At 32.4% G+C, this 13,147-nt stretch overlaps 1 protein-coding gene across 1 annotated transcript; it reads left to right on the top strand.

Annotated features, from left to right (window-relative positions):
• Positions 1–7,342: 7,342 nt before the first annotated feature.
• On the top strand, positions 7,343–12,369 carry LOC136209981 (peroxidase 64-like). Its single transcript, XM_066001634.1, has 4 exons — positions 7,343–7,622; positions 9,308–9,496; positions 10,258–10,420; positions 11,840–12,369. Exons 1-4 carry the CDS (start codon positions 7,404–7,406, stop codon positions 12,232–12,234), a joined length of 966 nt encoding a protein of 321 aa, XP_065857706.1. The 5' UTR covers positions 7,343–7,403; the 3' UTR covers positions 12,235–12,369.
• Positions 12,370–13,147: the final 778 nt, after the last annotated feature.

The raw sequence follows: 13,147 nt of genomic DNA, 5'->3' as shown, positions 1-13,147 counted from the left end.
TTCATTGAGCACATTTAATTATGACACTGAGACGTAATTAATTAAATGTTAAGGGTTTTAGTTGTTCTAACTAAATGCTTTCCTGTTCTTAAAGCTTAAGAATATATTAATCTCAAGGAGACTTATTTTGATTGTTTTTAAAGAACGTTGGGAACAATGGAGACCTGACTCAACCGATTTTTGTGAAAGATACCTTAAGCCAAAGTTGTTCCCACCTAATGAACAAGGAAAGGAATACCTGTTCTGAAACCGTTTTGTGTATGTTGTATACATGTTGCTTTCCCATCTGAATTTCAATTAAACTCTTTGATTGTTTTACGTTTTATATTGTAACAAACCACCTTCAAATCAACTTAAGCTTTTGGTTACTTTGTAAACTTGGCTATACATACTTTCAAGAGAGTAAGAGTGCGGTTGTTCTATCCTCGTGAAAACGATATCTACTTATCACTTTATTACTTGGACCTAGTGCACTTGCTAGGGTAACAGAGAGCGGTGGAAAGAGGGCAATGGAGAAAAGGGAGTTATAGAGAGAGAGAGAGAGATAGAGAGGGCAATGGATCCACAATTTATAATGGTATATATAACTACCAGACATTGAAAGAGAGTTAGAGAGAGAGAAGTGGAAAGAGGGCAATGGAGAAAGGAAGGCAGAGAGGGAGAGCAATTGAAATGGAAAAGAGGAAGAAAGGATATAGATATAATTTTATGTTAAGTGGTCAAATATTGACTTTTTGACCGGTCAAATGGCTGACGTGGCATGTTAACTTTCGTGTTTACCGATCATTTTCATCAACTGTACACCACAGTGAGAGGTCACCCTTAAGTTCGTACATATTAGTGAGACAAATCGAAGGTTGTACACCATAGGTGAAATTTACCCGGACTTTAGGCTCTAAATCCATTTAACTTTTGCACGGAGTCTGACTACTTTTTATTGGCTTGATATTGTTACGGGTTTAGGAAAGGGAGAGCATCTCTAAAAAAAATTATAAATACCTCTAAAAACTTTTACTCAACCCTTAGTAAATAATTGATTATCACTTCCAATAATACTCTTTATATTCGCTTTTTATTTTTCTCATATCTTCCTGAATCACATCAAGCACATCAATCACAAAGGGAAACATGGTGATTAGATTAACCAATGAAACATAATGTGAACTCCATCATGTATCACCAACTCGTTGAAAAGAAGTTTTTTGATGTAATCATATACCACTTTGTATCTCTCCATTTTGTAGTGCTTCAATAACTTCACGTAGAAGATCTCTTCTTTTGCATGAAGCTGCCACAATATTTGATAAGTTAGAAACAAAATTAAACAACAAATCAACACAAACATATTTTCTGGGCATAACAACTAGAGCTAACTGTAATTGATAAGCAAAATAGTGGACATAATATGCAAAAGGTTTTTCTTTCAAAATCAATGTTTTTAAACTATTAAACTCATCATTCATATAAATTTGATATACTTAAACCATGCTTGGAAAATAATCCTTCCATTTAAGTTTCTCAATTGGATCAAACTCTATTGGTTTACAAATTTAAGTTGCTCAATTGGTTAAATTACAGCAAATCAAACCCTTGCTCAAATTGCTCAATTTGTTCAAACTTTTGCTAATTGGTTGAAATCAAACCCTTGCTAAATTATTAATTGGTTCCAATCAGTAAGTAACTTGCTTTTTCAAACTCTTGCTAATTTCTTGTTAAATTGCTAATTGGTTTAAATCAAATCCTTGCTTACTAAAGAAACAATTAATTGAAGATAACTTAACAATTGGTTCAGAACAATAAATTAGTTCAAATAACTAAATAGGTTCAAATGAAACCGTGCAAGTTGCAACAACAACAAACACAATTCAAGATAAATTAAGCAAATCAAACGAAGAGAAGCAAAGCAAGCAGAAAACGCTTCATTCAACCTTTGGTTCAATTTTTGAATAGCATAACAGAAGATGGGGTTCTTGAATCAATCAGCAGCACTATGGAAAAGAGACGATGGGACAACAAGTAACAACGGTCGAATGGGAAATAGAAGAGCAGCAACAGAGAATTAGGTATTATGGATTCGTTTTGAGGAAGGAGAGATCGAGAGAGTTAGGGATTCAGCAAAAATAACAGACTCTTTTTCTCTCTCATGGATATTGATGTGGGATTGAAGCTTTCTCTATCTGCCTCTTACTTTGTGTCGCTCTCTGCCCCATTCATCTCTATTTTTCATCTTCGTCTTCTTCATTTTCTCTTAATTTCTCTCTATATATTCTTTAATTTCATTTTTTCTTCGTTTCTCTCGATTGAAGTTGATTAATAGCGAAAATTGTTTACGATATGGATTCTTAAACCTGAATTCCAAAATTTTGTGCTCATATTTATCAACGTGGAGAAGTATATGTTCTTAGAGTTTCGTGGACTAATGCAAATCTAGGGAGGAGGTTCATCGGTTGTGCCAAATATGGATTTGATGTCAATGCATGCGGTTAATTTTGTTGGTTTGATCCTCCAACTCTAACTCTAGAAATGTAACTGTTGGTTTGTTGAAGAAGGTGAAAGAAGCCGAGTGAAAGGAAATTTCGAAGGGCAATTGCAACAGGGGAACAACAAACGTTATTGTTTTCATTGTATCTCCAAACAAGTGTATAATACTAAGTTCATTGTATCTTTAAAGAGTGTATATGACCAGAGCTCTTGATTATATGTCGATTGAACGAATTATTTGCAAGTATGAATGAGACGGGATAAAGAATATGTTATCTCACGTTAACGAGAGATGTATGTAATATCCACAGGCCGAATATTGTCCACTCGTAATTTGGATAGATCGAATCCATGATTAGGTTAGGTAATTAGGAGTTTCTTCAATTACAAGCTATATATAGATAGCTAAGTCCTCCTAATCTAAACCCCTAACTGGAACCATAGAGAGACATAAACACTATTCCTCTCTTTCGATGCCACTCTCTCACACACCACACACAAAGAGATTGCTCTTAGTTTGTTGACTAAATCGATTCTCCTCCTAAACAACTTTGGTGTAGGAGTTGTGTGATCGGTAATATGTGATTCTAGTTTCGATTCTTTTGTTGTAATCATCTCGATGATTATTTGCGCTATAAGAAACGATCTGAACCCTCATTTTTATATTTGGATTATATTTGTTTAAATCCTTGAACTAGTATGACAAGTTGTGTTTTGTTACATTTTTGGTTTTGCAAATAAACCCAATTGATTCCATAGAAATCCATCAATCATGCATGACTTGGCTTCAACTTTTACAAGATTGCTATGGTTAGATCCCAAAAACATCACAATCCAAAGCCAATTGACCCACCATTAGTTGTAACAACGACTTTGATTCCCTAATTTCAATCTTCTTTATCATTTATATGGCTAATTTTGTGTGGTCAACCGATATGATCTATTGATGGATTATTTTCACCTAACAAATACAAAAAAAAATGATATCTCAAAATAAAATAAAATAAATACAATTTTTTTTTTCAAAGAATGATAGCAAAAGGAATGGCCTTTAATAATCTATACCATAGGGGATAAGTTGCATATTATTTGAAAAATTGAATCTAATTTATTAAGAAATTACTTTATAAACAAACAAACAAACAAATATATATATATATATACTGTTCAAAACTAAGGACGTCTGGACCACTCGTATGTCTAGACGAAATCGAGAATCTATCCTGTTTTTCTTTGATTAATTTATCTTAGCTTTTTTTGACCCCTAAGTGATTTTTTAGCCGCATGTACCCCTGAATGACAATGAACAAAAACATTTTTATTATTATTTTTTTTTGCTTTATTATATAATTCATTCTTGAACATTGTCGCATGGTTATTCGTGAATTGTGTATATTAATTTTGAATATTTTAATTTAATTGTATTCTCTATTTGTTTTTATAATATGATCTAAGGCTTTAAGGACATTATTTAATAACTTTTGGTGAATTATATTACTTGTGAACATTATATTTTATTTCTTTGAATGGTTTCAATACACATTTTAAAAGGCATGCGTTATAAATATATGTATTTTTAAATAGTCATAATAAATATTTTAATTAGATTTATATCAATATAAAAGTTAATATTTTTTTTAATTGGAACTAGGAAAGTTCCAGGACAGTGAATTCCACCAGGTTAGCACCCTGCAGACCTAGAACCCTCGAACCTGCTTTATAATATAAAAGTTAATATGATTTAGGAATAAGAACTTTTAGATAGTAAACATCCGGTATATGATAGAATGCATTAGGGTGCACGTTGTTGGTTAACCAATCCATTAAGGTTAATTTAGTCGGTTAACCATTTAATCGGTTTTTTTTAAAACTAACCATACACTAGTCCATTAAATTCGGTTAACTACTAATCGGTTAATCTTTTATTTCGGTTTCTAACCATTAGTAAATAAAAATAAAAATAATAAAAGAATTCTAATTTTTATTGTGAAGGAGGCGGCGGGTCAATGGCGAGTTGAAAAGATTAATTGCGGAGAGGGAGATATACGCGCATTATGATCCTTCAGTTTTATATATCAAATCTCCGTCTAAAAATGTGTTAAAGAACAATTAAACGGATTAAAAAAAAAAAGCAAAATGCCCCTAATAAAACTTTTGGTTTTAAAGTTTTGAAAAACAAGTAATAAAATTTTGTCCTTTTTCTACATCGAGAAACATAAAAAAAAAACCGCATAAACTGAAGTTAAAGAGACATTAACAAATTATCTGAGAGTTATTTACATATTTTTATCTTATTTGATAGAATGACTAAACCATTAAAAGTGAAAAAATTTAGAGACCTTATAATTAAATAGTGGATTGATTAATGAGTTATAAAAAACTATATAGGGACTAAATAATTTTTTACTCATATAAATAAATTTATTTTTATATTTAATTGAGATTCGGTCGGTTTCGGTTAACCACGGTTTTTGGAATAAAGAAACCGTAATCGTAACCGTTAACTATTATTTTTATAATTAAAAACCGTACACTAATTCATCGGTTTCGATTAACCTTATTTTCGGTTTGGTTTTTTGATTTTTTTGATTTTTCGGATTTTTTGGGTGCATCCGTAGAATGCACCACTAACGGGGCGTTTGGTATTCTATTGGGATAGAGATAAGGATAAAGATTGGGATATGGATAAGGATAAATGATTGAGATAGGGATAAAATATGATAATAGAGAATTGTTATTCAATGTTTGGTACGTGGGATAGAGATAGGGATAAAATAATACATTTTACTATTTTAACATTATTTAAACTACATAACATTAATTTGAGGGATAAGATGAACTTTTTCATCCTATTAAAATCGCAGGAACTTATCCCACCTCCTTATACCACCCCCTCTTGGGTATAAGATTTGAGGGATAAGAGGCTTATCCCTCATCTGTCTCGCTCTCCTACCTCCTAAACAAACACGAGATAACTTATCTCGTATTTTTTTATCTCTATCCCACCTCCTATTTCCCTTCTAACAAACACCCGGTAAATGCGTATTTATTGAGATCACTAAGCATAATTATCTAGTCTTAACAACAAGAGCTTCGGTGCTTTTTTCTTCCGATTGATATTAATTTTCTTTCTCATTTATTTATATAAAAAAAAAACTAGAAATAGAAAAAGAGTTTCACGAGGAGAGAACATGATAAAATAATTATTACAGTGTTGACCTTAAAATTATATACAAGACACAAAATTGGTAATTAAAGTAAGTATGCAATAATTATCATCACAGCTAGCATGCATGCCTAACTTTTTGAGAAATCTCTCTCTAATTATGCTCGTGATATTTCAAATATTAAGGGCTAGATTGTGTTACATATTGCTACTGTTTACTGTTACTGTTTACTATTTGTTGTTGGAAAAAACAGTTTTTCTAAAAAGTTTGTAAAATGCTACTTTTTAGATGTAAAATGCAAACAGAAAGTTTCTAACCAAACACTTAAAACTCTCAATTTTGAAATAAAAAGACAAACATGAGCATAAAATGAGCAACCAAACATCTCCTAAGTCTGTGTTATTTTACTTCAATGTATTAAGTCAATAATCTTTTATTTTCTATTACATTAATCCCATAATAGCGTTAGTTTTGAATATAAAAATTCAATTAATAAAGTGTTATTCATTTCACCTATGTTAGAACAGTTTAAAACAGTTTCTAATATATATAATAGGACTATGGTAAAACTGTATAATTTTATTTCGAGTTGTAAAAAATGTAATTTCAAACATAGATGAAATTACTCACTTTTTTAACTTTATTAGATATTTACAACTAGGGATGGCAATTGACAGTGTCAATCCCAAACTGTTACCCGTTTATTTTTTCATTATCCGTACCCGTCCCATTATCCTAATGGATAGACTTCATAAATCTCATTCATGTCTCATTTAAATCGCCGGTACCCTTACCCGTTAAAAATCAATAGATAAAGCAAAAAATATTACAAATTTAACTAAGAATAAATTTAATAAATCATCTCTAAATAATTTATCTACAAATTTAATAAATATTCTAAATTTTAAATTCTGAATCACTCAAACTATATAAAAAAAATTCAAATGCACTAAAAATAAATAGACAAATATATAACGGATAACCGATAGATATTCTCATACTTGTTCCACGGTAATTTTATTGATCACATACCTACTTCATATACCTCGTATGTTTTTAGCTTCTAATCTTTTAGGCTTAATACATCATTTGTCCCATGAACTTGTCCAGAAAGATTGTCTGGCCCTTTGAACTTTCAAAGTGTTTCAATAGCCCCTTGAACTTACATAAAATGTTTAGTTAGACTCCTGAACTTGCGTAAAATATAATCAAGTTATTACTTAATTGTTAAAAAAGTAAGTTAAATGCAGAAGATATGTTGCACGCATCTTAAAAAAGTAAAACGGCCAAGGTTAGGATATGCTATTGTAATATGAGAGAAGAAAAAGTTTTATAAACTTTTAATCCATTTTATGAATTATATAACATTTTAAGGCACGTGCGATATATCTTCGCATTTAACTTACTTTTTTCCTACCAATTAATTAACTGATTACATTTTATACAAGCTCGAAAATATCTGGACACTTTAAAATTTGAGGATCAAGTTTTTTTTTTTTTTTTTTTTGAGAAATTCACAAGGCAAATGATATATTAAGTCAATCTTTTATTAACCGGTAACATGCATCCCTACTTTTTGAGAAATCTCTATCTAGTTATTGTCGTTTTCCTCATATAGATTGCTTCAAAATGTTGTAAACAATAATTAATAATTATTATGTCATTTTCCTTTACAAATTAAATTCAACTCTTCTTCTTCTTGTCACTGTCTAAGTCTTCTTCTAGTTCAGTAGTTCTAGCTAAGCTTGTATAGTTATGGCTTCCACTCATAATAATAATAATATTTTATTATTGATTTCAATTTTAATATTTTCAGTAATTTCAGATGGAAATGGACTGAGCATGAATCATTATGAAAATTCATGTCCAGAAGTGGAAACAATTGTTGAAAATGTAGTCAAGAAAGCATATATGAAGGATAATACTATCTCTGCAGCTCTGCTTCATATGCAATTCCATGATTGTTTCATTAGGGTAAGTTTCAATCGATTCTCCGTAATTCGAAGTTTTTTTTATTCGTGAAGGCTTTGATTGGATGAAGGGTTTGAAGAGGTTAAGAATGGAAAGATTTGGAAGGGTCGAGAATAGATTTAGTAGAATTTGTTCTCGATCTTTCCAAATGTAGGAATGGAAAGGCTTGTAAAGTTCGGGAAGAAATTTCGTAAAATTTGTTCTCGAATGTTTTCAAATGTCTTTCCTTCCTAACATCTCCAAACTCTTCATTCAAAGTATGAATGATAAGTGCGAAATCTTGTTGATGAGGCTAAATTTTAGCAAAATTAAAATTCGAAGGTTATGTTTTTCTCCCTTTTCCGGTTTTTTTTTTTTTTTGTTTTTCGCGTTTTTTAGAATTCCACGTTTTTTTAAAGTTTTCTCTTTTATTTTTTCTCTTTTTCCTTTTTTGTGCTTAGGTTGTTTTCGTTTTATTCTGTTTTTCTAGTTTTTTCCGATTTTCCAACTTTTTTCCTTTTTTTCATTTCTATCGCTTTTTCGGTGTTTCCCATTTTTTACTTTATTTCCAGAATCAAATCAAATTTTAAAGGTCAAAAGTCAAAATTTAGTCAAGCCAAACATTTCGTGGTTTACTAAAGGGATTTTGAATTTCCTACTGTGCTGAAGGATGTTCTCCGAGATGATTTCATGAGTGTCTCTCTTTCTAGAGACATTGTTATTTCGCTTGCTTTTCTCTTGTTGCTGTCTTTTTTTCTTTTCTCATTTTACCAAAAAAAAAAAAAGGATTTCGAATTTGAACCTTAAAAGATGCCTCACTGTATGGGCCAAAAAAAAAACCAGTCACAGGTTCAGGTACACAACCTAGCTCGTCCAAACCCGCATCCAATAAGTTAGGTTTTGGATAGAAGAATTGATATCAGCCTGATCTACCAAAGTCCGTCTATTTCTTAAATAGCTTGAGATTTACAAAAATAGAATAAGCTAATCTGCTTTAACCCCCCCCCCCCTATTAATATTTACCCACTCTATTAATATTTAATTATTTGATAATATTTGATCCTTGTTTTTTTTATTGAATAAAAGGGATGCGACAAGTGTAGGATCCTATCCACAAGGGTTCTTTCTGGTTTTTTTTATTGAATTTCACGTATTTTTTTCGGGTTTTTTTTTTTCCGTTCTTCCAAGTTCCCCTTTCTTTCTTTTTTGCATTTTTCTTCCTTTTTTCAGTTTTTTTCTTTTTTTTTCCTTGTTTTTTCTTTTTATTATGTTTTTCTCGTTTTTTTGCAACTTTCTTCTTTTATCCATTTTTTTTTCCTCGCTTTTCTGATTTTTCAAAATTCCACAATTTTTACATTTTTTTCATAATAAAAATCAAAGTTTAAGAGTCAAAAGTTAAAATTCAGTCTGAACAAACATTTCGTGTTATTTAGTTTAGTACTCAAATAAGGGAATACGAATTTAAAACCATAAAAGATGCCCTACCGTATGGGCCAAAAGTAAACCACTTCACAAACTCAAATACACAGTTTAACCCGTCCAAACCCACATCCAATCAGGCTAAGTTTAGACAAGAAGAATGATATCAGGACCAGTTTAGACTTATCTGCTAAAACCCGTAACGGCTTGTGATTTATAGAAATAAAATGGGCCGGTCCGACTTGACCGGACCTATTAATATTAATAATTTGATAATGTTTGATCCTCAGGGATGTGATGGTTCAGTGCTATTAAGTTCAAAAGGAAGCAAGAAAGCAGAGAGAGATGGGCCACCAAGTGTGACTTTGAGATCTTTTGATGTCATTCATAATGCAAAGCAAAGAGTGGAAACTTTGTGTCCTGGTGTTGTGTCTTGTGCTGATATTTTAGCATTTGCTACAAGAGATGCTATTGTACTTGTAAGTTCTAACTTCATATTCTCTCAATTTATTAAACAAATATTCCACCTAAGAAACACGTAGGCTCGCAATGCAGACTGAGTGTATGAAAAAAGATATCAAGTTCCATTCCCGCTAAATACATCCATAAGGATCAAATAGTGATGTGCTTTGACACCTGACTTCCGGGAATATAGACTGAGTTTATGAGAAAAGATTTCAGGCATTAAATATACGAGGGATGAAGAAGAAGAAGTTTAACTATGACTAAACCCCAAACAATGTCGTTTTTAGGCAGGGGAGATAGAGGATGTCCAGAGGTGCTTCGGCACCTTGGCTTTCAGGAACCACCTTTGAGAGAGGTATAGTTCAACCTCGTAAGTGATCCAGAATTCATTGAGAGGGGTGCTTATAGTGTTAAATTGATATTTTTTTTTAATGTTTTTACATAAAAGAATTAAAGCCTTGTTTATAGTTTCCATAGAATTTTCGGCATTTTCCGGCTACCAGCAGATGTTCAAGCTCAAAAACCCCATCTAGATCCGTCCCTGGTTCAACCTCTCTGTCTCCCTTGCTGAGGATGCAAATTGGCACCCGGGCTTTCGAGAACCACCTTTGAGAGGATGGTTCAGCCTCGCTGTCTCCATAGAAAGGGGCTGCTGAGGGTGTAAAACTGACACTCCCAATATTGAAGTCAAGATTTGCGTTTATTTTTAGGTTTTATTTGCCTTCATTTTTAGGGCAAAAATATGAAGAAAAAATTGATGATATTAAAAATGCAGGCTGGAGGAGCAAGATGGGAAGTTCCAAAAGGGAGAAAAGATGGAAGAATATCAAAGGCAAGTGATACAAGTACATTGCCAGCTCCATCTTTTAACATCTCTCAGCTCCAACATAATTTCTTCCTTAGAGGTTTATCCTTGACTGATGTTGTTGCTCTTTCAGGTAACACTTTTTGCATTTTATATATATTTAGCATACTATATATACAAATGTATTCTCATTTATTGTTAGTTCCAAGTAGGATGCATGCCTACCTAGAACTCTTGTAGCATATCATAATTTTTTTATATGAGGGTGGACTCAATGGTAAGGAAGTGATTCTTATGGCACTCTATTTGGGTTCGATTCCCACTGTCATTGTTAAAGTCTCTATAAGTGGAACAATATGTAAGTTCTCCCGGAAGTCACTCTGTGACTTTGATGCTTTACCTAACCTAAACTAAAGTATCTTGTAAGTCACTAGTAGTATTAGAAATTGTCACTCCACTTGGATCGACATTTTAGCAACGAAATGTGATTCAATAAGTTAATTTCAACCCTATTCGATAGTGCAAGACTAAAGTTGATTTTGCTTGGAAACGTTAGAGTTAAATTTACGTCATTTCATATATTAGAGCTAAATTCACACTCCACTTAAAATGTTTGGGGTTAAATTTATCCATTATCCTCATTTTAAATATAATGTGTGGCCCATTTATCTTATTGTGGACCCCACAAATAGTATATTCTCATTAATTAGTTGTTGGCTCCAAGTAGGATGACTACTTAAAATTCTCATAGCATAGTAGAGTGGACTCAACGGTAAGAAAGCGACTCTTCTGGCATCCACACCTGAAGTAGAGTAATATGTAAATCCTCTCATAAATCACTTTGTGTCGTCCTTAAAACTTTTCGTGGTTCATTTTACATAGTAAGGTGACTCAATGGTAAGAAAGTGACTCTTGTGGCACTCTCACTTAGGTTTGATTCTTGTTGTCGTTGTTAGAATCACCCACCTAGATTTGAACATTCACCCCTCTTGTGTGGACCCCTCAATACATTTTAAAAATTATGTGCAGCCCTAGGCCACACAGTATAATGTCATATTTTCATTGGTTATTAGTTCCAAGTAGGATTCCTACTTGAAACACTCGTCGTCGCATAGTATAATGTCTAAAGTGGGGGTGGCTCAACAGTAAGGAAGTAACCCTTGCTATCATTATTAAAGTCCTCATAAGTAAAGCAATATGTAAGTCCTCTCTAAATCACTCTGTAGCCTTGAGACTTTCCCCGACCCTATCCGGAGATACCCTCCCCGGAAACAAATAGCTCCTACTCAAAGAGGTCATAACTGTATTTAAATCAATGTGATGCAGGTGCATATACTCTAGGTCTTGAAGCGTGCCCAACACACGCCCATTTAACCATGTGTTGAATTTTAATCAACAAATGGAGCTGTGAGTCTGTAATACTATATTACAAAACCGTTTGAACCAAAAGTTTAAACTAGTAGTTAAAGTCAAATCATAAATCTTATATTAATTATATTAATTTCCCACTGCTCAAAGAGTTCGTAATTGTATTTAAATCAATGTGATGCAGGTGCACATACTCTAGGTTTTGCCCATTGTTCATCCTTCGAAAACAGGATCAGAAACTTCAGTTCCACACAAGACATAGACCCAACAATGAACCCAACATTTGCAGGACATTTAAGGGGACATTGTCCTACAAACAAGAAAGACAAGAATGCAGGAGTCAGAATGGATCCATCTTCAACAACATTTGATAACACATACTTCAAATTGATCATACAAAGAAAAGCTCTACTCTCTTCAGATTATCAATTACTCACTACAACAGGAACTAAACGTCTTGTTTACAAGTTTGCTACTTCTAAGAAAGCTTTTTCTATGGCTTTTGTTAAATCTATGATTAAAATGACTAGTATCACTGGTGGACAGGAGATTAGGAGGGATTGTAGGGTAGTCAATTAAGTTATTTTGAAGATTGTTTGGGTAATTAGTTGGAATTTGATCCATGTTTGTTTATCCTTTATTTATTTCAAGGTGTGGTAATTGAACTATATGTACCTCCTTTTATAATTTGAGCTATACATTTTCATTTCATTATCTTAACGGGTATATAAGTCTAATTTGGTTTCCATCCCACATAATTTGTGTATCTATAGTTGTTAAATCGAGATTCGACTCGTGACTCGGAATCCTCATTTTGTGAATCGGGATTCGTGAATCGTGAATCGAACCGAATCATAAGATTCGGATCAAATTCAAAATAATTATAAAAAATAAAATATTAACCATTTTTAACTTTTAATATTATACTAAAAATGCGTTTTTAATATCCAGATAGAAATTATATCAAGTTATCGACCAAGCATTTAAGTTAAAATTCAAATCTAATGCACGAAAAGAAAACAGAGACAGAAAGTTGAAGAGAACGAAAAGAATAGGGGACATTTGAAAATAACGAAAGAAATAGAAGAGAAAACGAAAAGAAAAGAAACAGAGAAATAGAAGGAAAAAAAAAAGAGTTGGAATTTGTAAAGTCTAAAGAGTCTTCTACTTGTATTTCATAACTTTTTAATTAGGGTGCGTTTGGCTTCTCCTTTTTATGCTACTGTTTGCCTTTTCATTTCGAAAGGGAGAGTTTTAAGTGTTTGGTTATTGACCTCCTGTTTGCCTTTTAAATCTGAAAAGCAGCATTAGGTGTTTGGTTAGTGACCTCCTGTTTGCCTTTTAAATCTGAAAAGCAGCATTAGGTGTTTGGTTAGTGACCTCATGTTTGCCTTTCGCAACTAAAAAAGCACCCTTTTACAAAAGCAGAGAATCTCTGCTTTTTGGAAAAGCAGCTTTTTCCAACAGCAAACAGCAAACAGCAAATCGTAAC

The sequence above is a fragment of the Euphorbia lathyris genome, chromosome 10, assembly GCF_963576675.1.
Source record: "Euphorbia lathyris chromosome 10, ddEupLath1.1, whole genome shotgun sequence".
In the NCBI taxonomy this organism is placed as follows: Eukaryota; Viridiplantae; Streptophyta; class Magnoliopsida; order Malpighiales; family Euphorbiaceae; genus Euphorbia; species Euphorbia lathyris.
Note: the sequence above shows the minus strand (reverse complement) of the source record. Positions and strands in the feature narration are given on the sequence as shown.